This window comes from Porites lutea, chromosome 9, assembly GCF_958299795.1.
Source record: "Porites lutea chromosome 9, jaPorLute2.1, whole genome shotgun sequence".
Lineage (NCBI taxonomy): Eukaryota > Metazoa > Cnidaria > Anthozoa > Scleractinia > Poritidae > Porites > Porites lutea.
In genome coordinates, this window is record NC_133209.1 from 7,720,066 (window position 1) to 7,738,455 (window position 18,390).

The 18,390-nt window shown below is 38.8% G+C and overlaps 1 protein-coding gene across 1 annotated transcript in view; it reads right to left on the bottom strand.

The window, feature by feature from the left end:
* The window catches only part of LOC140948826 (platelet-derived growth factor receptor alpha-like), a 35,457-nt gene extending 24,310 nt beyond the window's left edge, over positions 1 to 11,147 (bottom strand). Inside the window, exons 1-3 of the mRNA XM_073398101.1 lie at positions 10,952 to 11,147; positions 9,994 to 10,178; positions 1,381 to 1,479 (exon numbers count right to left, since the gene is read on the bottom strand). Of these exons, the coding sequence (XP_073254202.1) occupies positions 1,381 to 1,479; positions 9,994 to 10,178; positions 10,952 to 11,105 (438 nt within the window). The 5' untranslated portion in view covers positions 11,106 to 11,147. The remainder of the gene's footprint in view (positions 1 to 1,380; positions 1,480 to 9,993; positions 10,179 to 10,951) is intronic.
* Positions 11,148 to 18,390: the final 7,243 nt, after the last annotated feature.

Below are 18,390 nucleotides of genomic sequence, written 5' to 3' on the forward strand. Positions count from 1 at the left end.
GCGTTTTTTCTCGGGAGAGTTATTTTAAAAAAGCAATGGAAAACTTTTTTCCTGTGTTTGCATAGCCTGATATAAACACTCCAGGGATTGGGAGAATTCTCGACAGTTATGCAAACCCTCGACTTCTTCTCAGCTTTGCATAACTGTCTCGAATTCTCCCAACCCCTCTCGTGTTTATATCAGGCAATGCAAACACGGAAAACGTTTTCTGTTGCTTAAATATAAACGTCATGATTTTTTTCGAAATTGTATTCGCTTGAGATAATATATGACGTTTTCACATGATGGCAATCAGTTTTTGATGTCCTTTTATGGAAATGCTAGAAGGGCTCAAACGTCAGCTCCTTTGATCTATTTAAATATTCTTGTTTTGTACAGTCTGTTTTACAGTATTACTTGAGGAGGCCAAAACTAATCCAAATCAATAAAGAGATGATACTTTCTGGCTTTTTAAAACGTTTCTGACCTAATCAAAAGCGTCTTAATTGGAATCATATTTTGCATACTGCATGGTCAGTAACTTTCATGACCTTAACTCTCAGAGAAAAAGTGTAGTCCCAAATAGAAAAAAGTGACTGGCGGACGGTTTGAATAGGGTTAGGCTTACTGGATCCTTTAAAGATGGAAAAACCTTGAAATGTACCTGATTTGATGCCGAAGATACCAGCATGGGGATTTTGCATTCCTCTGCACGATAAAAACCACCGCCGGTTTGCTCCATTACATCAAAAGCAGAACGCGTTTTCACCGTCGGTACTTCCAAGGTAACTGTTTTCTTTTCAGTTGACAAGTCATCCTGAATGGTTTAGTCATAAAGTATCACTTATGATAGAAAGGTGGTTGTTTAAAAACAAGTAAAGGTTGTTTATTTTTTTCTGGTGTTACGCATATGAAGTGAACTTCCTTTATAGTTATTTCCTTCTAAAACATGACCTTTAAACATCAAAAAATCTTAATTTCAAGTTCTCCCAAACTTCTTATATATGGATTGATATCAATCAAAAAAGCAGACAATCCCACAATTTTCATAAGGGGCTAGTAGCTAGTTGATAGGTGTGTTTGGAATATTTTCTATAGTTTTTAGAAATGGATTGTTTTCTTTGTAAGGTTCAAAAAGTGGTATATGTTTGAGTCAATAAGCCTTTTCATGTTCTATTTGCAATTATAATTCTTGTAACACATTAAATAAAAGAGTTGTTTTGGTTACTTTAATTGAAACCAATTTTTGACTGTTTAAGAAGTAATTCTTATCCTTCACTTATTGGAGCTAGCCAAAAAGAAAAAAAGAAAATTTTGAATATTTAACAATATTAGCTTTATTTCAAAATAGGAAGTTCATAGAAAGAATTTTAAGTTATATTTCGAGTAGTTGCTATGTACCTGATCGCCAATCACGTTCGTGTTCCACGTTGGTGTCCCAGCATACAGCTCTGTGTCTTTAGCAGCCCCTGGTGTGACTTTTAGCATAGAACTGCTAATCTAATCAACCCGACATAAAAAAAAGAATCAATGAAGCAAGACATCGTGGATCCTCATTTGATTTGGCTTACTATATAAATATATACATATATATATATATATAATGAAATGACGAAATTCAAATTGATCATCAACTAAAAAGTGCTCAATCTGAGTAGCAAGTAAATGTTTTTGACCTAGTTCAAGTGTACGTATATATATATATATATATATATATATATACACCCGTTTTCAAAAAGGTTTTCATACAGAGAGATATATAGATAGATATATACTTTTGTTCTCTTGCACGTGCGCCCGTGTGTATTTTCACTTGTTATTGTCCAACTTGTGAAAAACTCGGTTCGACGATAAATTTTTTCGTCGTCGGGGTTTTTGTTCCAATTTGAAATGTCGTTTTGATTTTTTTTTTTAGAAAAATTCATGCCCCCGTGCGATACAAACTTGCAATGGCGAATTATATAGCTGATTTTGGGAATGAGGAAAACATCCCGCGAAGCAGCCGATCCGCGAGTTATACGGCGTTACCAAATTGGTAGGCCAAATGCCATGGCATCTGTAGCAAGTGACGAAGCATTTTTATTGATGAAGTGTATTAAAAAATGCGCTGTCCAGGGGCGTGCTTAAGAGAAACTGTAAACTAACTTGAAAGCATTTGTGGCCGAGAGTTTATTCTGTCTTCAATGAGACGTTGCCTTACAGGCCGCGATTTTACACGAAAAAAGGTGAAACATTAATATATATGACCCGCTCATCATGGTTATGATAAAATCTACTTCTGTGAACCTAGTCAACGTCTTGGTCGGTTTTAATCAACTGCTATAATATTGTTGCTCCTTCCCACACATCCAATATGGATATCCACCGTCACATCTTCCTTCTCAGCGGTTTCGAAAACACTTCTTTTTTTCATTTCATCTGCGCTTTTCCCCTTATCCTGTAACGACAACAATGATATGACCTGCAAGTGACCGAATTCCTCATTCTTTAATTTTCAACAGAATGCAAATCAAGAGAATTGCAGACAATATTCGTGCATTATTTTTTTTAATTGACAAATTGCAACAAAGAACCTGACGAAAAGAAAAAATTATTGTTGAACCAAGTTTTTTCACAAGTTAGATAATAACAAGTGTAAATACACACGGGCGCACGTGCAAGAGAACAAAAGTATATATCTATCAATATATCTCTCTATATGAAAACCTTTTTGAAAACGGATGTATATATGTATCATTGTTGTCGTTACAGGATAAGGGGAAAAACGCAGATGAAATGAAAAAAAAAAAGTGTTTTCGAAACCGCTGAGAAGGAAGATGTGACGAGGAATATCCATATTGGATATGTGGGAAGGAGCAACAATATTATAGCAGTTGATTAAAACGGACCAAGACGTTGACTAGGTTCATAGAAGTAGATTTTATCATAACCATGATGAGCGGGTCATATATATTAATGTCTCACCTTTTTTCGTGTAAAATCGCGGCCTGTAAGGCAACGTCTCATTGAAGACAGAATAAACTCTCGGCCACAAATGCTTTCAAGTTAGTTTACAGTTTCTCTTAAGCACGCCCATGGACAGCGCATTTTTTAATACACTCCATCAATAAAAATGCTTCGTCACTTGCTACAGATGCCATGGCATTTGGCCTACTAATTTGGTGACGCCGTATAACTCGCGGATCGGCTGCTTCGCGGGATTTTTTCCTCATTCCCAAAATCAGCTATATAATTCGCTATTGCAAGTTTGTATCGCAGGGGGGCATGTATTTTTCTAAAAAAAAAAAAATCAAAACGACATTTCAAATTGGAACAAAAACCCCGACGACGAAAAAATTTATCGTCGAACCGAGTTTTTCACAATTTGGACAATAACAAGTGAAAAATACACACGGGCGCACGTGCAAGAGAACAAAAGAATATATCTATCTATATATCTCTCTGTATGAAAACCTTTTTGAAAACGGGTGTATATATATTTAGTATATACACACTCAGTGATCTTGGTGATTTAAGCAATCTGATTGGTTCGCTATCTCGGACTATTCAACAATATTCACCTCCTAGCGAGTGGATAATGTGTGAGCTCGGTGTTTTTCCCATTTTTTTAGAGAACGATCTTTTAAAAGTCGACAAAATCCTAGGGCTGACTTTTTTTAAGGTAAGAACAGTCTTGGAAGGATTCAATACGCGATATTAAACGGCGTTTTTCAATTTACTGTAGCTGAGTTTTGTGCTCGATGGATTGTTTACAACTCCCGTGCATTCGCGTAGAAGAAGCCGTTTCGTGAACCCAGCGTTTTCTCACAAGAAAATTTGGGCTCAAAAATCGAAGTTCATTTATGACAAACAAATTTAAAAGGAAATGTTTGCAGAAATTCTACGTTTCAAGTAAACAGGAAAAAGAATAATACAGGAAGACGACGTCTTATCTCGAGCAACCGAGCCACCATTTTTGTCAGCACTTCATGCGAAGAACGACACAACAAACCCTTTTGGCTATAAACTTGGCGTGTCAACAGAAAACAACAAAGCTCTACTTTTCTTCTCAGGTAAGGAAACAGTTCAAACTTTTAGCGTTTCCATTTAAGCCATTACGCTGTTGTTTGCGAAATGATAAACTTGTGAATTGCCATGTTTGAAAATTCTGCAAAGATCTATTTTTAAACTTACGCGTGATTTGATCTGTCAATCAAATTGTACTTTTAAATGGTTTCCTCTCTGATTTTGTTGAGATCACTTCGTGTGTATATACTAAAACAGTTATTCTTTTCAATCTATATATATACGAAATATCTGGCCCTGAAGAAAATAGTAAACAACGGGCACCTTTTTTTTTCTGGAACCTTTTCTCCAACAAGTTCTGTATTTATTTTCATTTTACTCTCTTTTCTTTTCTTTTTTTTTTTTTTTTTGGTTCTTTTTAATGGGATGCAAATATCCTTTTTTTTCTTTCTTTATAGACACTTGAATGGTGTTTGCACATATCATAAAGGGAGGGGCAGAGCCAAACTCCTTTCTCCAATTTTTTAAAGTCATTATCGGATAGCAAAAGAATAAAAATAAAATTATCAAAAATAAGATATATACACACGAATCTACATACGTTTATCTTACATAGAAGGAATGAAATGAATAGACTTGTGGTTCATTCTACCACACAAGTAATTATTCTAACAGCATGCAGCAAGATTATCTTTTGCAAAGCGCTAACACTCTAGATCTTTTTGTAGCAGTTTTTCCGAGGAAGGTGGTAAGTTTCTCTCTCAGTCCTTTGCTGTATCCTTCAAGGACATCCACAGTAACATTTTTTGGTTAATCCTAAAATCAGGATGTCTCTTCCTAAGTTCGATTCGCCCGGTTGTGTGCTTCATGGTTTTACGCGCCTTTCCGTATCTGTCCTATTTCTCCAACTTGGGCGCTCCATCCCCGTTACAGTATGTAGATCTCTTTCATCTTCTTGTCTGCGGGCGAGCTTCAGTCACTAGAGAACAATTCCAGGTTATTTCTGCATCTTTATTCCCATAGAAACTGCGAACCTTCTGCCTCAGTGGAAGTGGCTTGTCACTCAATTGATGGGCTATGAGTAACTCATTTAAAACTCTTTTTCAATATGTCAGTAAAGGTATGGTCTTTCTGCTAACTCTGGACAGCCAGAGAGAATATTTTTCACTGTTTCGTTGAACTCGTGACATTCCTGCATTTTTCCTCTGTCGCGTAGGGTATCTTTGCCTCCCGCACCTTTGTTCTAGTGAGTTGCTGATAAAAATTATTTTTCCGTCAGTGCGCAGATCGTGTAGAGTGGGCCGATTTCCATTTGTTGCTCCAATTAAAGCACTCTAATAGTTCAACTGTTTCATCACAGAGTGGAGACTACCCTGCATGCAAACTCTCCACTTGGGGGATATCGTGAAAAGTAGACGCGCGAGAGGCACGCGAGAGGAGATGCTAAAGCCGGGGGCAGGGTAGAGAAAGGCCCCTTACCCCCTCGCGGCTTCGGCGCTCGCTCGCGCGTTCTCGCGCAGCTAGCTTCGCTCGCCCAAATAAGAGAGCTTCGTCGAAGGCTGAGTGGAGACACAATGTTCGCCCGCAAGACGCTTTTTTTGATCTCCACTTTTCTCTTACATCATCCAAGATCCTTTTGGCCAACAACGTTTTTGCGCTGTGAGGTCTGAGGCAGTGTAAGTTCTCCCTTCTGTTGTTTCAAATGAAAGTTTGGGATCATCGATTGGCACTAAGGTCATCCTCATTCACGTCCACAGCACATTTCTTAGCATCTAAGCATTGATATTCAGCCTTCTACCTCCTTATCTTCTTAGAATTGCACAACGGCCTGCAATTTCGGATCTTTAGATGTGGTGAATCTTAAAGCTGACTTGTTCCTGGTTTCTTTGTAGATCGATGTTTGCCATTTCCTGGAGCCCGCTGCCACCACCTGAACGGGATGCGTAGAGCAAGGTGTTAAGGCGTTGAGGATGTCTCACTTCCCTCTCAGTTAAGAGACGTTTGATTTTAAAATCAACCTCACTAAGATCTTTGTGAGAGAAGTAAAGCACTGGAATAAAGAACGTGAGTTCCGGCAAAACAAATATGTTGATGGCGTTTACTTTGTTCTGATATGGCAGTGTCGTGTCTAACATTACACTGACGCGTCGGATATCTTCTTTTTCAGCTGTCCTGTCTACTGTCGCCTAGGTCTTCAATCATCACGTCCTCTGACGGTCGCAAACCTGCGTCGCAGGTCGTTGGTTTTCTTGGCTGCCATCGATATGTCCATACCATCCATCGTCAGGTGCGTCAACGCTACCTTGATCCCTTGCATTCCCTCTGAGCTAGAATAGAGCTTAAGGTGGTGAATAAAAAAGGCGTCAGATATGCTAATGTCTACTGGCTTAGACAACTTGTACTCTTGTACATTGTTATCAATTTCCACGACATTATAAAGGAGTAATGGGAAGAGGGTGTGTCCTTGGCATATCCCTCGCTTAAACTGGATTGGTTCTGTCAGTAATAGACAATGTCAATTGCTCTTATGACCTTGTCGACCTTGTCAACTTTTCGTGTGACCTCCTCCTCCTGCCTGACCCATACCGTCCTCGACCTCTTTAAACCAATCTGCATAAAGATTCTCGTTAGCTTCAGTTTCCCATAATCCTCTCCAATACGAATCAACCTCATCAACATTTTCATAGTATGTCTGCTCTTTCTGCTGTTCAATTGACTGTTCATCCTGTGACAAATGCGGGGTGTCTTGATTTTGTCAAGCTTTTGGTAAGGAGCTTGTACACAGATCCCGGGTCATTTTGGTAGGCGTTGTCCCATTCTGCTGAAGTCGCCGAGCTTTTAGTTATTTATTCCCTCGAGACCGACTTTTCAAGTACTATTTCAAAAACGAGTGCGGGGGTTTCATTAGGTTTCCAAACGCGAGAAAACATTTCACATAGTTATATTGTTTTCGAGGGTTTGAAATTAATTTTCCAACAAAGAAAATGAGTAGAAATTACTATTTTAAGAAGTTTTTTGATTTCAACCACATTTTATTTGAGACATGGATGGAAGGTGAACTTAGTTAGTGCTTGCTGGTGTGTAATCTTATTTCATTTGCACTGAATGCCACGTTGTTACTTTGCTGTTTAATTTGTGACTTCCAAGCAAACATGTTGCTTCGCAATACAGATGGCAGATTACAGACTTAGACGTCTCGAAACTTGCGAAGGAGAACAAGAAACGTGTGTGGCCATGCAGTGCTATACCTAAGTCCACCCGATATAAAAAACAAATGGGCCGCTGGAATTTTTGATGATTGGCGAAAAGCTCGATTTCCTAAAGTTGCAACGTTTGAACCGGGCGATCTCTTTAAACATTATGATCTGCAAAAAGTTAAGTCCTTGGAAGCTAGTTTCGTTAGTTCAAATGGATACTTTAAGCCTTAATTAATTGCTGACAAAGTTCATCCAAGAAGTTGCCAAACCGTTAAAGGAAAGATATCCAGCCAAAACGTTACACCAGATTGTGTGTGGAAAAATACGTCGTTTCATCGAGGTAGAAAGTTTTTAATCCTCTCGATGCTTCGGACAAAAGTAGTGTTTTTTTTTATGTGACACTTGCCATTATTTATTTTGATGCTCTGATACTGTTACATTGAATGTTAGCAGTAAATTTAAAGGTTGCTCTAAAGTGTATCACAACTCATTGATTGAATGAAGGTTTTCATCTCCATGAGTTGGTCTTTCTTCATTTATACTACTACATGAGAAATTTCTGCAATTTGATTGGCTTAGAGCAGTGGTATTTCACCTTAATTTGAAATACCTACATGTGAAAATTGCAAACCTTTCCCGGGTAGTAGTATAAACAAATAATAGCATGATTTGTACTTGATATTTGGCATAAATACCACTAGTGATATTTCAAAATTGTCTCAAATTTCACTCGCCTAACGGCTCGTGAAATTACGTATAACAATTTTGAAATATCACTCGTGGTATTTATGCCAAATATCACTACAAATCATGCTATTACCTATACGAATATGCAATTAAGAAACATTTTACACACCACACTGGTTTGAAATCGTTTCCAAACACATCGTTTTCAACTCGTTTTTCATTCGGTTTCTCAATTCATCCACCTGACCAGAATGAGGCGTTTTGGTTGGGCGACAACATCATGAATATTTAATGAGTTTGGGAAATGCTGTTTGAGTTTTTCAATAAATTCTGTTAGGTCTTTAGCAAAAAAAGTCTTACATTTCGCGCTGATTTGTTTCCGCCTTTTCATGCGTCTTTTCTTCATCTTTGGTTGCTTTTGTAGAGCCTCGTGTTCGCCCGAAGCTTCTGATAAATGCTGTCTCACTGCAAAATTTTCCTTTTCACATTTCACATACCTTGGCCTTTGCTTTCGCCCCCAAGGGGTTCTTAGATATTTATCGTTCACATGTCGCCAAGCAACGGAAACTGAATAGGCGACATAATTTAATTTCCACAGCTTTTCGTCAGGTTCCATTTCGGTACAGCCGACCTTTTTAGAAATTAGCCTATCTGGTACTTAATTTAAGATCTTTTGTTCTTTAGTTGCTGGAACATTCCTCGCTTTTTTGACCACTGGCATTTGGTGAGGTCCCATCTATCATCATAGATCTCATTGTACACTTCCATCGCCTTATTGAACAGGATTAAATGAATTTCTGATCATCCATTGTATTCTTCCGTCGTTGATAGGCTTGTTGTTCTAAGCATCGTTCTGTTTTGCTCTCCTTTGGGCTGGGACTCTTGATTTGTAAAGTTTCTTTCGCCCTCAATAACAGGGGATTCATTTGCTTTCTCTCTCCCAGATTCACTTTCTTGAATAGGATTGCTGTTTCTGCAATTTCAGAAAGCATACGGTTGTTCCGTCATGTCATCTCTCAAAGTATTAGAGCCTCTTTCTGCTTTTGCAGCTCTATCGGACAAATTCTATACAAAAACTTGCATCTGCAGGTGTTCATAGCCCATCTCGTTCCATTTCCGACACTTAACATACGGCAGCCCTCTTGTCTGTTTGTTCCATTTCATCTCTTACAATGTAATAGGTCCATCAATATTTGTGGATTCCAATTCACTTTCCTTTTGCCCGAACTATTCATGTTAATTTTTCTTTCATTCTTTTTTTCCTTTTAACTTCAGGTTCCGTTGCATTTTCAAGAAGATCATCGCGCCGAATGCTTATTGTTCTCGGGACATTTACTTCCCGTTTCACAAAGTTTGTACACCAGCAAGATCATATTACGCCCAATCATGCATAGACGAGCTGTGAAAGCGCTTGAACCATTGGTTGACGAGAATGAACGGCGATGCTCACTAATATGAGATTAAGATGGTAAACCTGGCGTAAGCTGCGAGGTGCTCCTACTCAAACGACAAGCCACTCTGCAAAGTTCTAATCACGTGATTTTCCCACTCATTGATTACATGCTGTTATTTACTCTATGACGCATGCGAATATTACTAACTTGGTAGATACATTTTTTTTAATTTCGATACGTATGCTCGTGCACGTGATCCCCACCAGCCAGTGATAATCGGATTTATAACAAGAGAAACTGAGGGCGTATAAGAAAATGAGTTATAAAGTAATCTATATAAAATAAAATCCAAGAAAAGTTATTGCTTGGAGGAAACAACAGCTATAATAACGTAAATGCACTTACAGTATGTCATAGTACTCGCGCATTTTCTTAGAGCATTGCCAATTGTTTCTTAGTCAACAGTCAGCAGTTGCAAGTTATAACCAATGCCGATCGTAAAGTGTACATTTTTCTTCCGTTAATTATTGCCCAAATCAAATACTAGATTCTGTCTTGCTGCGCGTCTTCAATTACACATCTCTGAAGACAAAAAAATGTGGTAAGAACATCAAAAAGAAAGCCATGAGCCGGCGCGAACTTTTCTTTTCCTTTCGTTATTTACCACATTTCCGTGTGATCCTATAACTGAACAGAGGCATACATTATCAGTTGGTAATTAGTTTTAATACCTGACTTCTTTTATGTCGAAGCCAATGAAGCAAATCTCCATGAGCGATGTACTCTATCATGAGTAGAATTGGTTTAGTTGTGGTCCAACATCCAAAGAAACTCAGAACATTTTGATGTTTTCCAACCTTCTTCATGAGCTCGATTTCATCCATAAATTCCCTTCTCTCTTCTTCTTTTGCGTTTTCTGGCAACAACAAGGATAGTTGGGTACAAGAAAGAAAAAAAATAGCGATCACCATAACTTCGTCTTCCATAAAACAGTGGCACCCAACGAGAATATAGTTCAAAACCACTTAAACATAGCATTCTTAAACGTATTTTAGTATTTAAACGGTAAATATAGGCATATTTGTATCCCCTAAAAATTTTTCATCTGTTCGGATTTCCTAGCTGAAAGTCTAGTGATCCGAAAATTGTTGGTATCAAGACTTACCTTTTCGAAAATTTCAGCCAGGAAAAAGGCTTCCGAAATTTCTAGGTGACCTTTTTAGAGTAAAAACCCGTTAAAAATGGGCAATTATATTATTTTTTACATGCTCGAAAATCCTAGGGGAGGCAGGCAAGCAAGAAATTTTACAAAAAGTGTTCCGAAAATTCTAGATCTCAAATCGTCTTCCGAACAGAAATTTTCCGAAAATTGACGTTGGGTGCCCCTCATAAAAGTGAAATTCTGTAAAGATATCTTTGTTGGGTAACCATAAAACAGGTCGTGATCGTCTCATGGATCTCTTGGTCAGTAATGCCACTTAATGATTTTTACTGTTACACATCCACATTAATTCACAATGTGAGCTTCAATGCCACATTATTTTTCAGGCATCGTTAATTTATTATTTTGAAGTGGCTTTTGGACAGGTGACCGCCCTTATTTCTAGAAACGACGCTGGTGGTAAATAAATGTTGAACGTCACATTGCAACAAGAAGCGAAAAGTCTGAATTTTCAAACTTAAACTCACCAAAAAGTTCTTTGACCGCAATAATTTTCTGCTTTCTAGGCCTGCTAGGCCAGTCACGCCCGTCTTCAAAGTATGCCATACCGTCTTTTAGTGTCGCTTTGTGAACTTTACCAAATGCTCCTTCACCCACCAATTCAAGAAATTCTGTTCTCATTGGAGGAATTTCACAACCGTCCAAAACCTGGATGTCCTTTGCAGTCCTATAATGTTTAAAAACAATAGCCTCTGAGCCTCTCCACAACGGCCACCTTGGGGACAGTAGAAAGTGGCCTTTGTAGACAGGTGGCAGTTTTAGAGAAGTTTAAACGAGTCAGTGTATGGACTGTCCTTCAAACAAAGTGGCTGTGGTAGAGAGGTGACAGTTGTGTAGAGGAGGCCGTTAGTGGAGGTAGGACTGTATTTTAAGTTCTAGAACGCCCGTTTAATCAAATGGAAACATTTGGCCGAACAAAATTTATGTATCGCTAGATGACCAGATTTTCTTACTCGTGGCGTTCCGACGCGCAGCTTCACCGTAATGAGCTCTACTACAATTATGTAGAATACAAAAGATGTATTCTAAAGGCCTTACACGTCAAAAGAGACTACACGGCTCAGGTGGACGCAAATATCCCGGAATGTTGGGTATATATTGCATATTTTAAAATGAAGGAAAAGAGGAATTTTAAAAGCAGATTGTACCTACATACCTCTTAGTGGATTGGTTTCCTTTCTTTCTGTATTTATTGATGCACACTGCCAGCAGTACAGCTCCCACGATTGTAAGTAAACCGGCGAAGATAAAGATGAGAATATACACCAGAGAAATACCTGTAACTTTAAATATAACAATTTTTCGCTTTCGGTATCTACATTGGCTGCTATGAGATCTGATGATCTGCCCTCGCAACTGTAAATTGGTCTATTGCAGTAAGTCCCTGACAAAGAATAGCGTTACAACTTTCTTGGGACTGTATTTATTCTTTTTTATAGTTAATTAAATCTGTTGCACTAGATGGATGATCAATAAATAAGTGTCGTCCTAAATACATGTCTAATGGAGGAAAATATGAGCAGTATCATTCTGTAAATATTTTCTATCGTTACACTAATACACTCAGACACCTTCTATATGTATGGAGTGTTTTCACTCATGTGCCCAGAATGTATGCAAAATAATTGGAGCATCAAAAGCAAGCGTTTACACAAGAAAAGTCAGTTTAATTCCCGCAAGATTGGTTGGAACACCTCCATGGCTGCCGTTTTGTTCTTTTGGAATTTCATTATAGCCGCTGTACAGTCATGTCAAAACGCTCTATACAATGACCACCATATATACCTCTTCCATTATTATTTATTGCATTCTCTTTCGTTGTGTACGTCTTAGTGGTAATGGGGCTCGGTCCTACGTCATTCCACGCCAAGACCTGGACCTCATATTCTGTAGAACAGTCTGTCTTGATCTTCTGGCGATTGGTATTTGCCTCTGTAATGTTCAATCTGGTCCACTCATTTTCACCTTGTCGTCTGTAGCTTATTGTATGAAATAGTACAGGGCAGTCACTTGATGATGGTTCCCGGAGCCATCGTACAAAGACAGCACAATCATTTTCATTTTCGCTCGATATAACGTCGAACACGGGCGTGTTAGGGACACCTATAAAACACGACATAACAATAAGACGACGAGAACATGTATCCTATACCTAATAAAACATTCCAACCTATATCTTATAGCCAAATTCCTTGTATCGCCCCGCACGTTTTGCAAACTTCGAAGAAATTTTGGGTTTTTCTGTTCCGTCAATTACTGTAGCGAACCTCTTAGAAAACACATGTTTTCTTGTGATTAGTGCATTTCGATCCACTTTCAGTTGTTTGTTTTTGACTAGATTTCTTCGAAGATTTTCCCGATCTTTCTTATTCTTGTGTCTTGCAAGAATAAAGCAATGTCTGCCCCCTGCCCTCTAAAAAAAGTCGACTCATCATCGAGATTTCCTTCTCTGTTCTTGAGCAGTCTACAGTCATTCTCAGTTTTGTTTTTGAGGGCCAAGCTGGGCGAGTGCGTTGCATGGTGATTTGCATTAACTCCGCCCCCACTCAAATGATTGACGGAACAGAAAAACCCATTCGAAAACGCACAGCGCGATACAACGAATTTGGCTATAAAGCGTGTGGGTATCTTGTTGTTTTTGTTGTTGTCAACTTTTGTTATTAAATCATAATTTCAGGTTAAGGTATTTAATCTTATCAGTTAGTAATTCAAATTTTAATTTGTTTAATTTAATTTTTGGCCTAATTTTACCCGTGGGATATCTGAAAACTAGCCGTATGGCTGAGCATATTTATAACGGAAATAAAGTGTAAATGTGTATGTTGTTGTTGTTGTTGTCGGCGTCAAAGCAACTGGAGATCCAGGTGGCTCTTTGCTACGATTTTTAAACAAATCCTTAAGAAAGTAGAAGCTTCCTTGCCTCAACTCTAGTAAGCTACCAGCTGTAGTTACGACCAGAACTGTTTGTACTATGACTAAAAGCTATACAGCTGAATCCCGATAACTCAAACCCTCGCTAACTCGAACCTCGCGCTAACTCAAACCAAAATCGATTTCCCCTGGATTTCTTTCATACATTTACTGTAATTTTACCCTTTGGTAACTCGAACCCTCGATAACTCGAACCTCCCGCTAACTCGAATTAATTTTTGTCTCCCCTCAGATCATTTCTATAATTTTACACTCAATAACTCGAACCATGTTTTGAGCGCTTGAAAAGTCGAAAAAAAAAAAAAAACAGTGCACTGGCGTCCGAAACATTGAGCTTTGAATTTCCCATTGGCGTGTTGTGGGCATATAGTTTACCAAGAGACTATAAAGGGGACAGAGAGGGCATCCCCCATATACACCCTATTCCATAGGTAATTCGTCTCGAGTTATTTTTAACACCACAGATCTCAAGGGGGATTAGACAACAGCCAATCACATAGCGCGAATATGTTCCGCGTGGATGACCCACGCTGAGAGCCGCGCGTCCTTCACGAAATAGCGACTTTAGGATCCAACGGCGCGACGGCGACAAAAACGTCGCTTAAAAAGTGAATTTGAGTTTTTTCAGTCTTTATAACGATTATTCCTACCCACTTACTTTGTCAATTGTAGGCGAACCCTCCTGAAGCTGAATTTCAAGGGACCATATTCAAGTTCAGAAAGAGAAATAAAATTTCGTCGTTGCTTGTTTACGTCCTCCGTAAAACGCGAAATTAGGCATTTTTACGTCGTAGTCGTGCAAAAACAGGAAAGAAATGAACAAAAAAGCGTGTTGCACGTGCGAAGTTGTTGTTTTGCTAATTAAACCTATTGTTTTTTTGACGTTCTAGTTGTCGTCCGCGTCGTTGGATCTTAAACTCCCTAAATTGTACAAACGACCGGTTTCAATAGACCGGCGAAATTTCTCATTTTATTAAAGCACTGAGGTTACGACAACTTCGAATTGAACTGATTTCACGGGTTGTCAAAGAGTCCAGCGATTCCTTTTTCCCAGGTGAGCGCCGACTCATTTCGCTTCAATATTCAGGAATGCTCTCGATCTTTTTACGCTTTCATTGCCTCTCGCCCGACATGTTTTGCACGGCGTTTGGTCATGCGAAACCTCCACGAAACCTCCACGCCTCGCGCGAGGTAACTTTATCCCGATTCTAAAAATACCTCGAGACGAATTACCTATGGAATAGGGTGTATATGGGGGATGCCCTCTCTGTCCCGGGCCTTTATAGTCTCTTGAGTTTACAAGCGAAGGCTGACGTTGTTTGTCACAAGTCTAACGTATAACAGCTTTACTTCTCAAAACAGTAAACGCATGGTGTATTTAGGCAATTTTTTGTTACGTTCTGATTTATAATCTAGAAGTATCTTTAATTCTACAACGAAATGTGATTAAAATGTTTACTGTACGGTAAAAACTAATTTTTCCCTTACTTCCGGCTATTTGCTTCCGGCTCCCGAAAACTCGAACTCCCGATTACATGAACTTTTTTCGATTTCCCTTAAAGGTTCGAGTTATCGGGAGTCGACAGTATAACGAAAAGCTCTTCAAGCGACCGCCTCTGGTCTTTTTCTTTGATGTTAAGTTCTCATATGCGACTACTCATTCAGCACTTGAATAAGAGCATGTGATTAAACTTTAGGTAATACATAACATAATCCGGCTCTAATATCCCATTAAATTTCAATAAGATGTCGTAATGAAAAAAAGAATGTATGGGTAATTAATAACATATACATGTACCAACCTTTCTGTTAAACTTTCTCGTAAGCGACCGTCCCTAATAGGCTTATCACATGGTTTTTTTGATAAGAGATTCCAATTTGAATTTGGTAAAGGAATCCAGCCGTAGGAGTGCGAGGACTTTTACGAATTACAAAGGCGGTCGCTTACGAGAGTTTCGTCTGTAATTGAGATGGGGGAAAGAACCTCACAACCCACGCGATTAATTTAAAATTGGAGAGACAGTAATAGGATCGGGAGTCGGTTGGACGAATTGAGTCACACTTGACACATTTTCGCCGCAAATCACCTGCTTGAATCGTAGATACTTTTGACACCTCAGAAGGCCAGCCATATCCCATTTTGTCCTGCGCCATTACTCTTACATGGTATTTGCTGTTTGGCTTAAGATGGGTAAATAGACATGACTGAGTTGACTGAGAAACGTTTTTTGTTGTCCATGGTCCTTCGGAACTGGCCGCTTTTATCTGTGCAAGGTACCCCGTCACCATTCCTCCTTCGGCGTCACGTGATGGTTGATTCCAAGTTAAGTTTATAGAGTTACAGCCTCTTTTAAAATCCAAATCCATGACGGAATATGTAACATCTTTTAAAAGTGAAAACAGTTTTAGTATAAATAAACAAAAATAAAATAAAACCTTCTATAAAAACAGCAGAGATCGTTTAGGTCAGCAAATACAACTGCGCTCCCAGCTGAGAAAACTGTATGGTACAACTAATTTTAAGATTTATACGGTGAGAGAAATTATGAAAGCATTAAAATCTTTAACTTGCAATTCGATTGAGATTTCCTGCTAAACGTTTTATCAACCTTAGTTTTTGGCTTCTAAAAAGTCTTAATAAGGCTGTGGTGCTTTAATTGCCCCAACCTTAAAAAAGCTTTTTTCCTGTTATTATCATGATTCACTCTTAGCAAGAATTTTTCCTTATTAGATGTTCATGCATTACTTGCTTACTTGGACCCATGCTATGTGTTTATTCACATAGAGTAAGGTTTTTTTGTGTCATTGGCCGACATGAATTTGAAATTCAGGTGTTCCAAGAAACATCGCAAACTTTTGATCAAAGGAATAGTTTTCTTTCCAAAAGACTCTAATAAGCTAAAATTCCATGTGGGATAAGAATTTGATTGCATGTCAGAAAAAAAAAGGTATTCTAAACTGCATATTTAAATTTAGAAACAGGAAAGCTCTTCAGTCTTTGAAAACATGACAGCCGCACACCCTCAAACACACGAAGAAGCAACACAATATGGCTCTCTATATTAATTATTTAACCAATGAAATTATGTTTACATTGTGCTGTTCTCGGTTCCTATGCCGTGCTTACTTTACTGCGTGCCAGGTTATTCCAAGCAAAGACAGTTACTTCATAGTTCTTGCTATGTTGGAATTCAAGCTTGAAACTTGTTAAACTGGCGTTGGTAATATTTATTTCCGTTATTCTAATACCGCAGCTCTCTCTCGCGCGAGGCGCGCGCAGCGGAGCTCCATGGGTAAGAAAATTTGGTAATCTATGCATCCAAGAAATTTTGGGTCTGAGAAAATCGTCCGTATGTACGTCCACCCTTTCATGTAAGCCGGAATGAATTTTTGCAATCCACGTACCCGCGCGTTTCGGCGGTAAATCGCATAGCTTCCCGGCCTTTTAGAGATACAAAAAACGACAACAAAAGCCGATTCTTTCTTTCGACTTAATTTTAATGTCTACATTGACGTGGATAACAGAGAAAGAGCTACAATCCCGGACAAAACTACTTGAGAAAGTTTTCTCCATCATGTCCACCTTCCTACGGGGCAACAAAACTATTTCCGAGACGACGCCTTTGCGGAAAGAAATCCCCTTTCCCCAGTTCAATGTTGCTTCCTACAAACGCCCAGGGAACAGGCTTTCTTTTGAATACGCAACAACATTGCTTTCAGGGGAAGGGGGAGAGGGAAGAACCGGTACAGCTATGATGTTTAGAAAAATGTTCCCCAAGTATACAATTTTCTCAACAGTTTTGTCCAAGATTGTAGAGCGAGAGATAAAAACCAAAGGAGACCAATTTCGTTGGAAGAAAAGCAAAAATTTTATAGCGGCGGTGAGAAAAAGGGGAAATGCTAGCTGCCACCAAGGGGGAAATGAGCGGCAACGAAAAAACGTGAACAGGAACACATACAACACCTCCTCCATAAAACGCGTAACTAGGAAGTTTCTGGAAGTTTCACGTTGTAGTCGTGCAAAACAACGGCAAAGAAGTGTACCAAAAAAGCGTGCAAATTTGCTTTTACAAATTAGAAAAAAAGTGTGCTACACGTGCAAAGTTTTTTTTTTTTTGCTAATTAGACCTACTGATTTTTTTGGCTGTTTTCGTTGCTTTCGCCCCTTGGCGTTACACGATTTTACATTTTGTTTAGTAAACTATAGATATTAACGATAGCTTCGTTTTTAGCCCTGGCTAAATCTATATATTAATCCTAAATATGAATCATGGTTGTCTTGCTCTGCTTTGGTTAGCAGTGTCTTTACCGTTTGAACTGATTTTTCATCAAGCCCATCTGCTTGTGGGTAGAGTGGACTGGTGGTAGTGTGTTTGAATTCCCACTGTTTCGTGAATGACTCAAATTCCTTGGATGAATACTGAAGATCATTGTCACTGATTACCTCAGATGATATTCCATGACGCGCAAAAGCAGAGTTGATGTGGGTGATGACAGTGTTACTTTTGGTGTCTGGCAGTTTGGCTACTTCAAAAAATCGCGAGTGGTAATCTACAACAATGAGGTATTCTGATTTATCCCAAGTGAACAGGTCTGTTACTACCTTTTCCAAAGGCTTGATTGGTAATTGCGAGGGGATTATTGGCTCCTTTGCATTTAGCTTGTGGTTTTGTTGGCATATACTGCATCTTGCAATCTTTTCCTGAATTTCGGAACCCCTTCCCAGGCCAGTATAACACATCTCATGCTCATCTCTTGGATTTCTCTATGCCCATGTGGCCTTGATGAATTCTCTCTAACATTTCCTTCCGCATAGAAATAGGGATAAGAATTCTTTCACCCCTTAGAATGATACCGTTCAGTTCAGACAGTTCATCTCTCACGTCCCAATACATGCGGGTACTGTTACTGACACAGGCCTTTGTTTCTGGCCATCCACGTTTGATGATTTCAATGAGGTCTTTCAACGACTCGT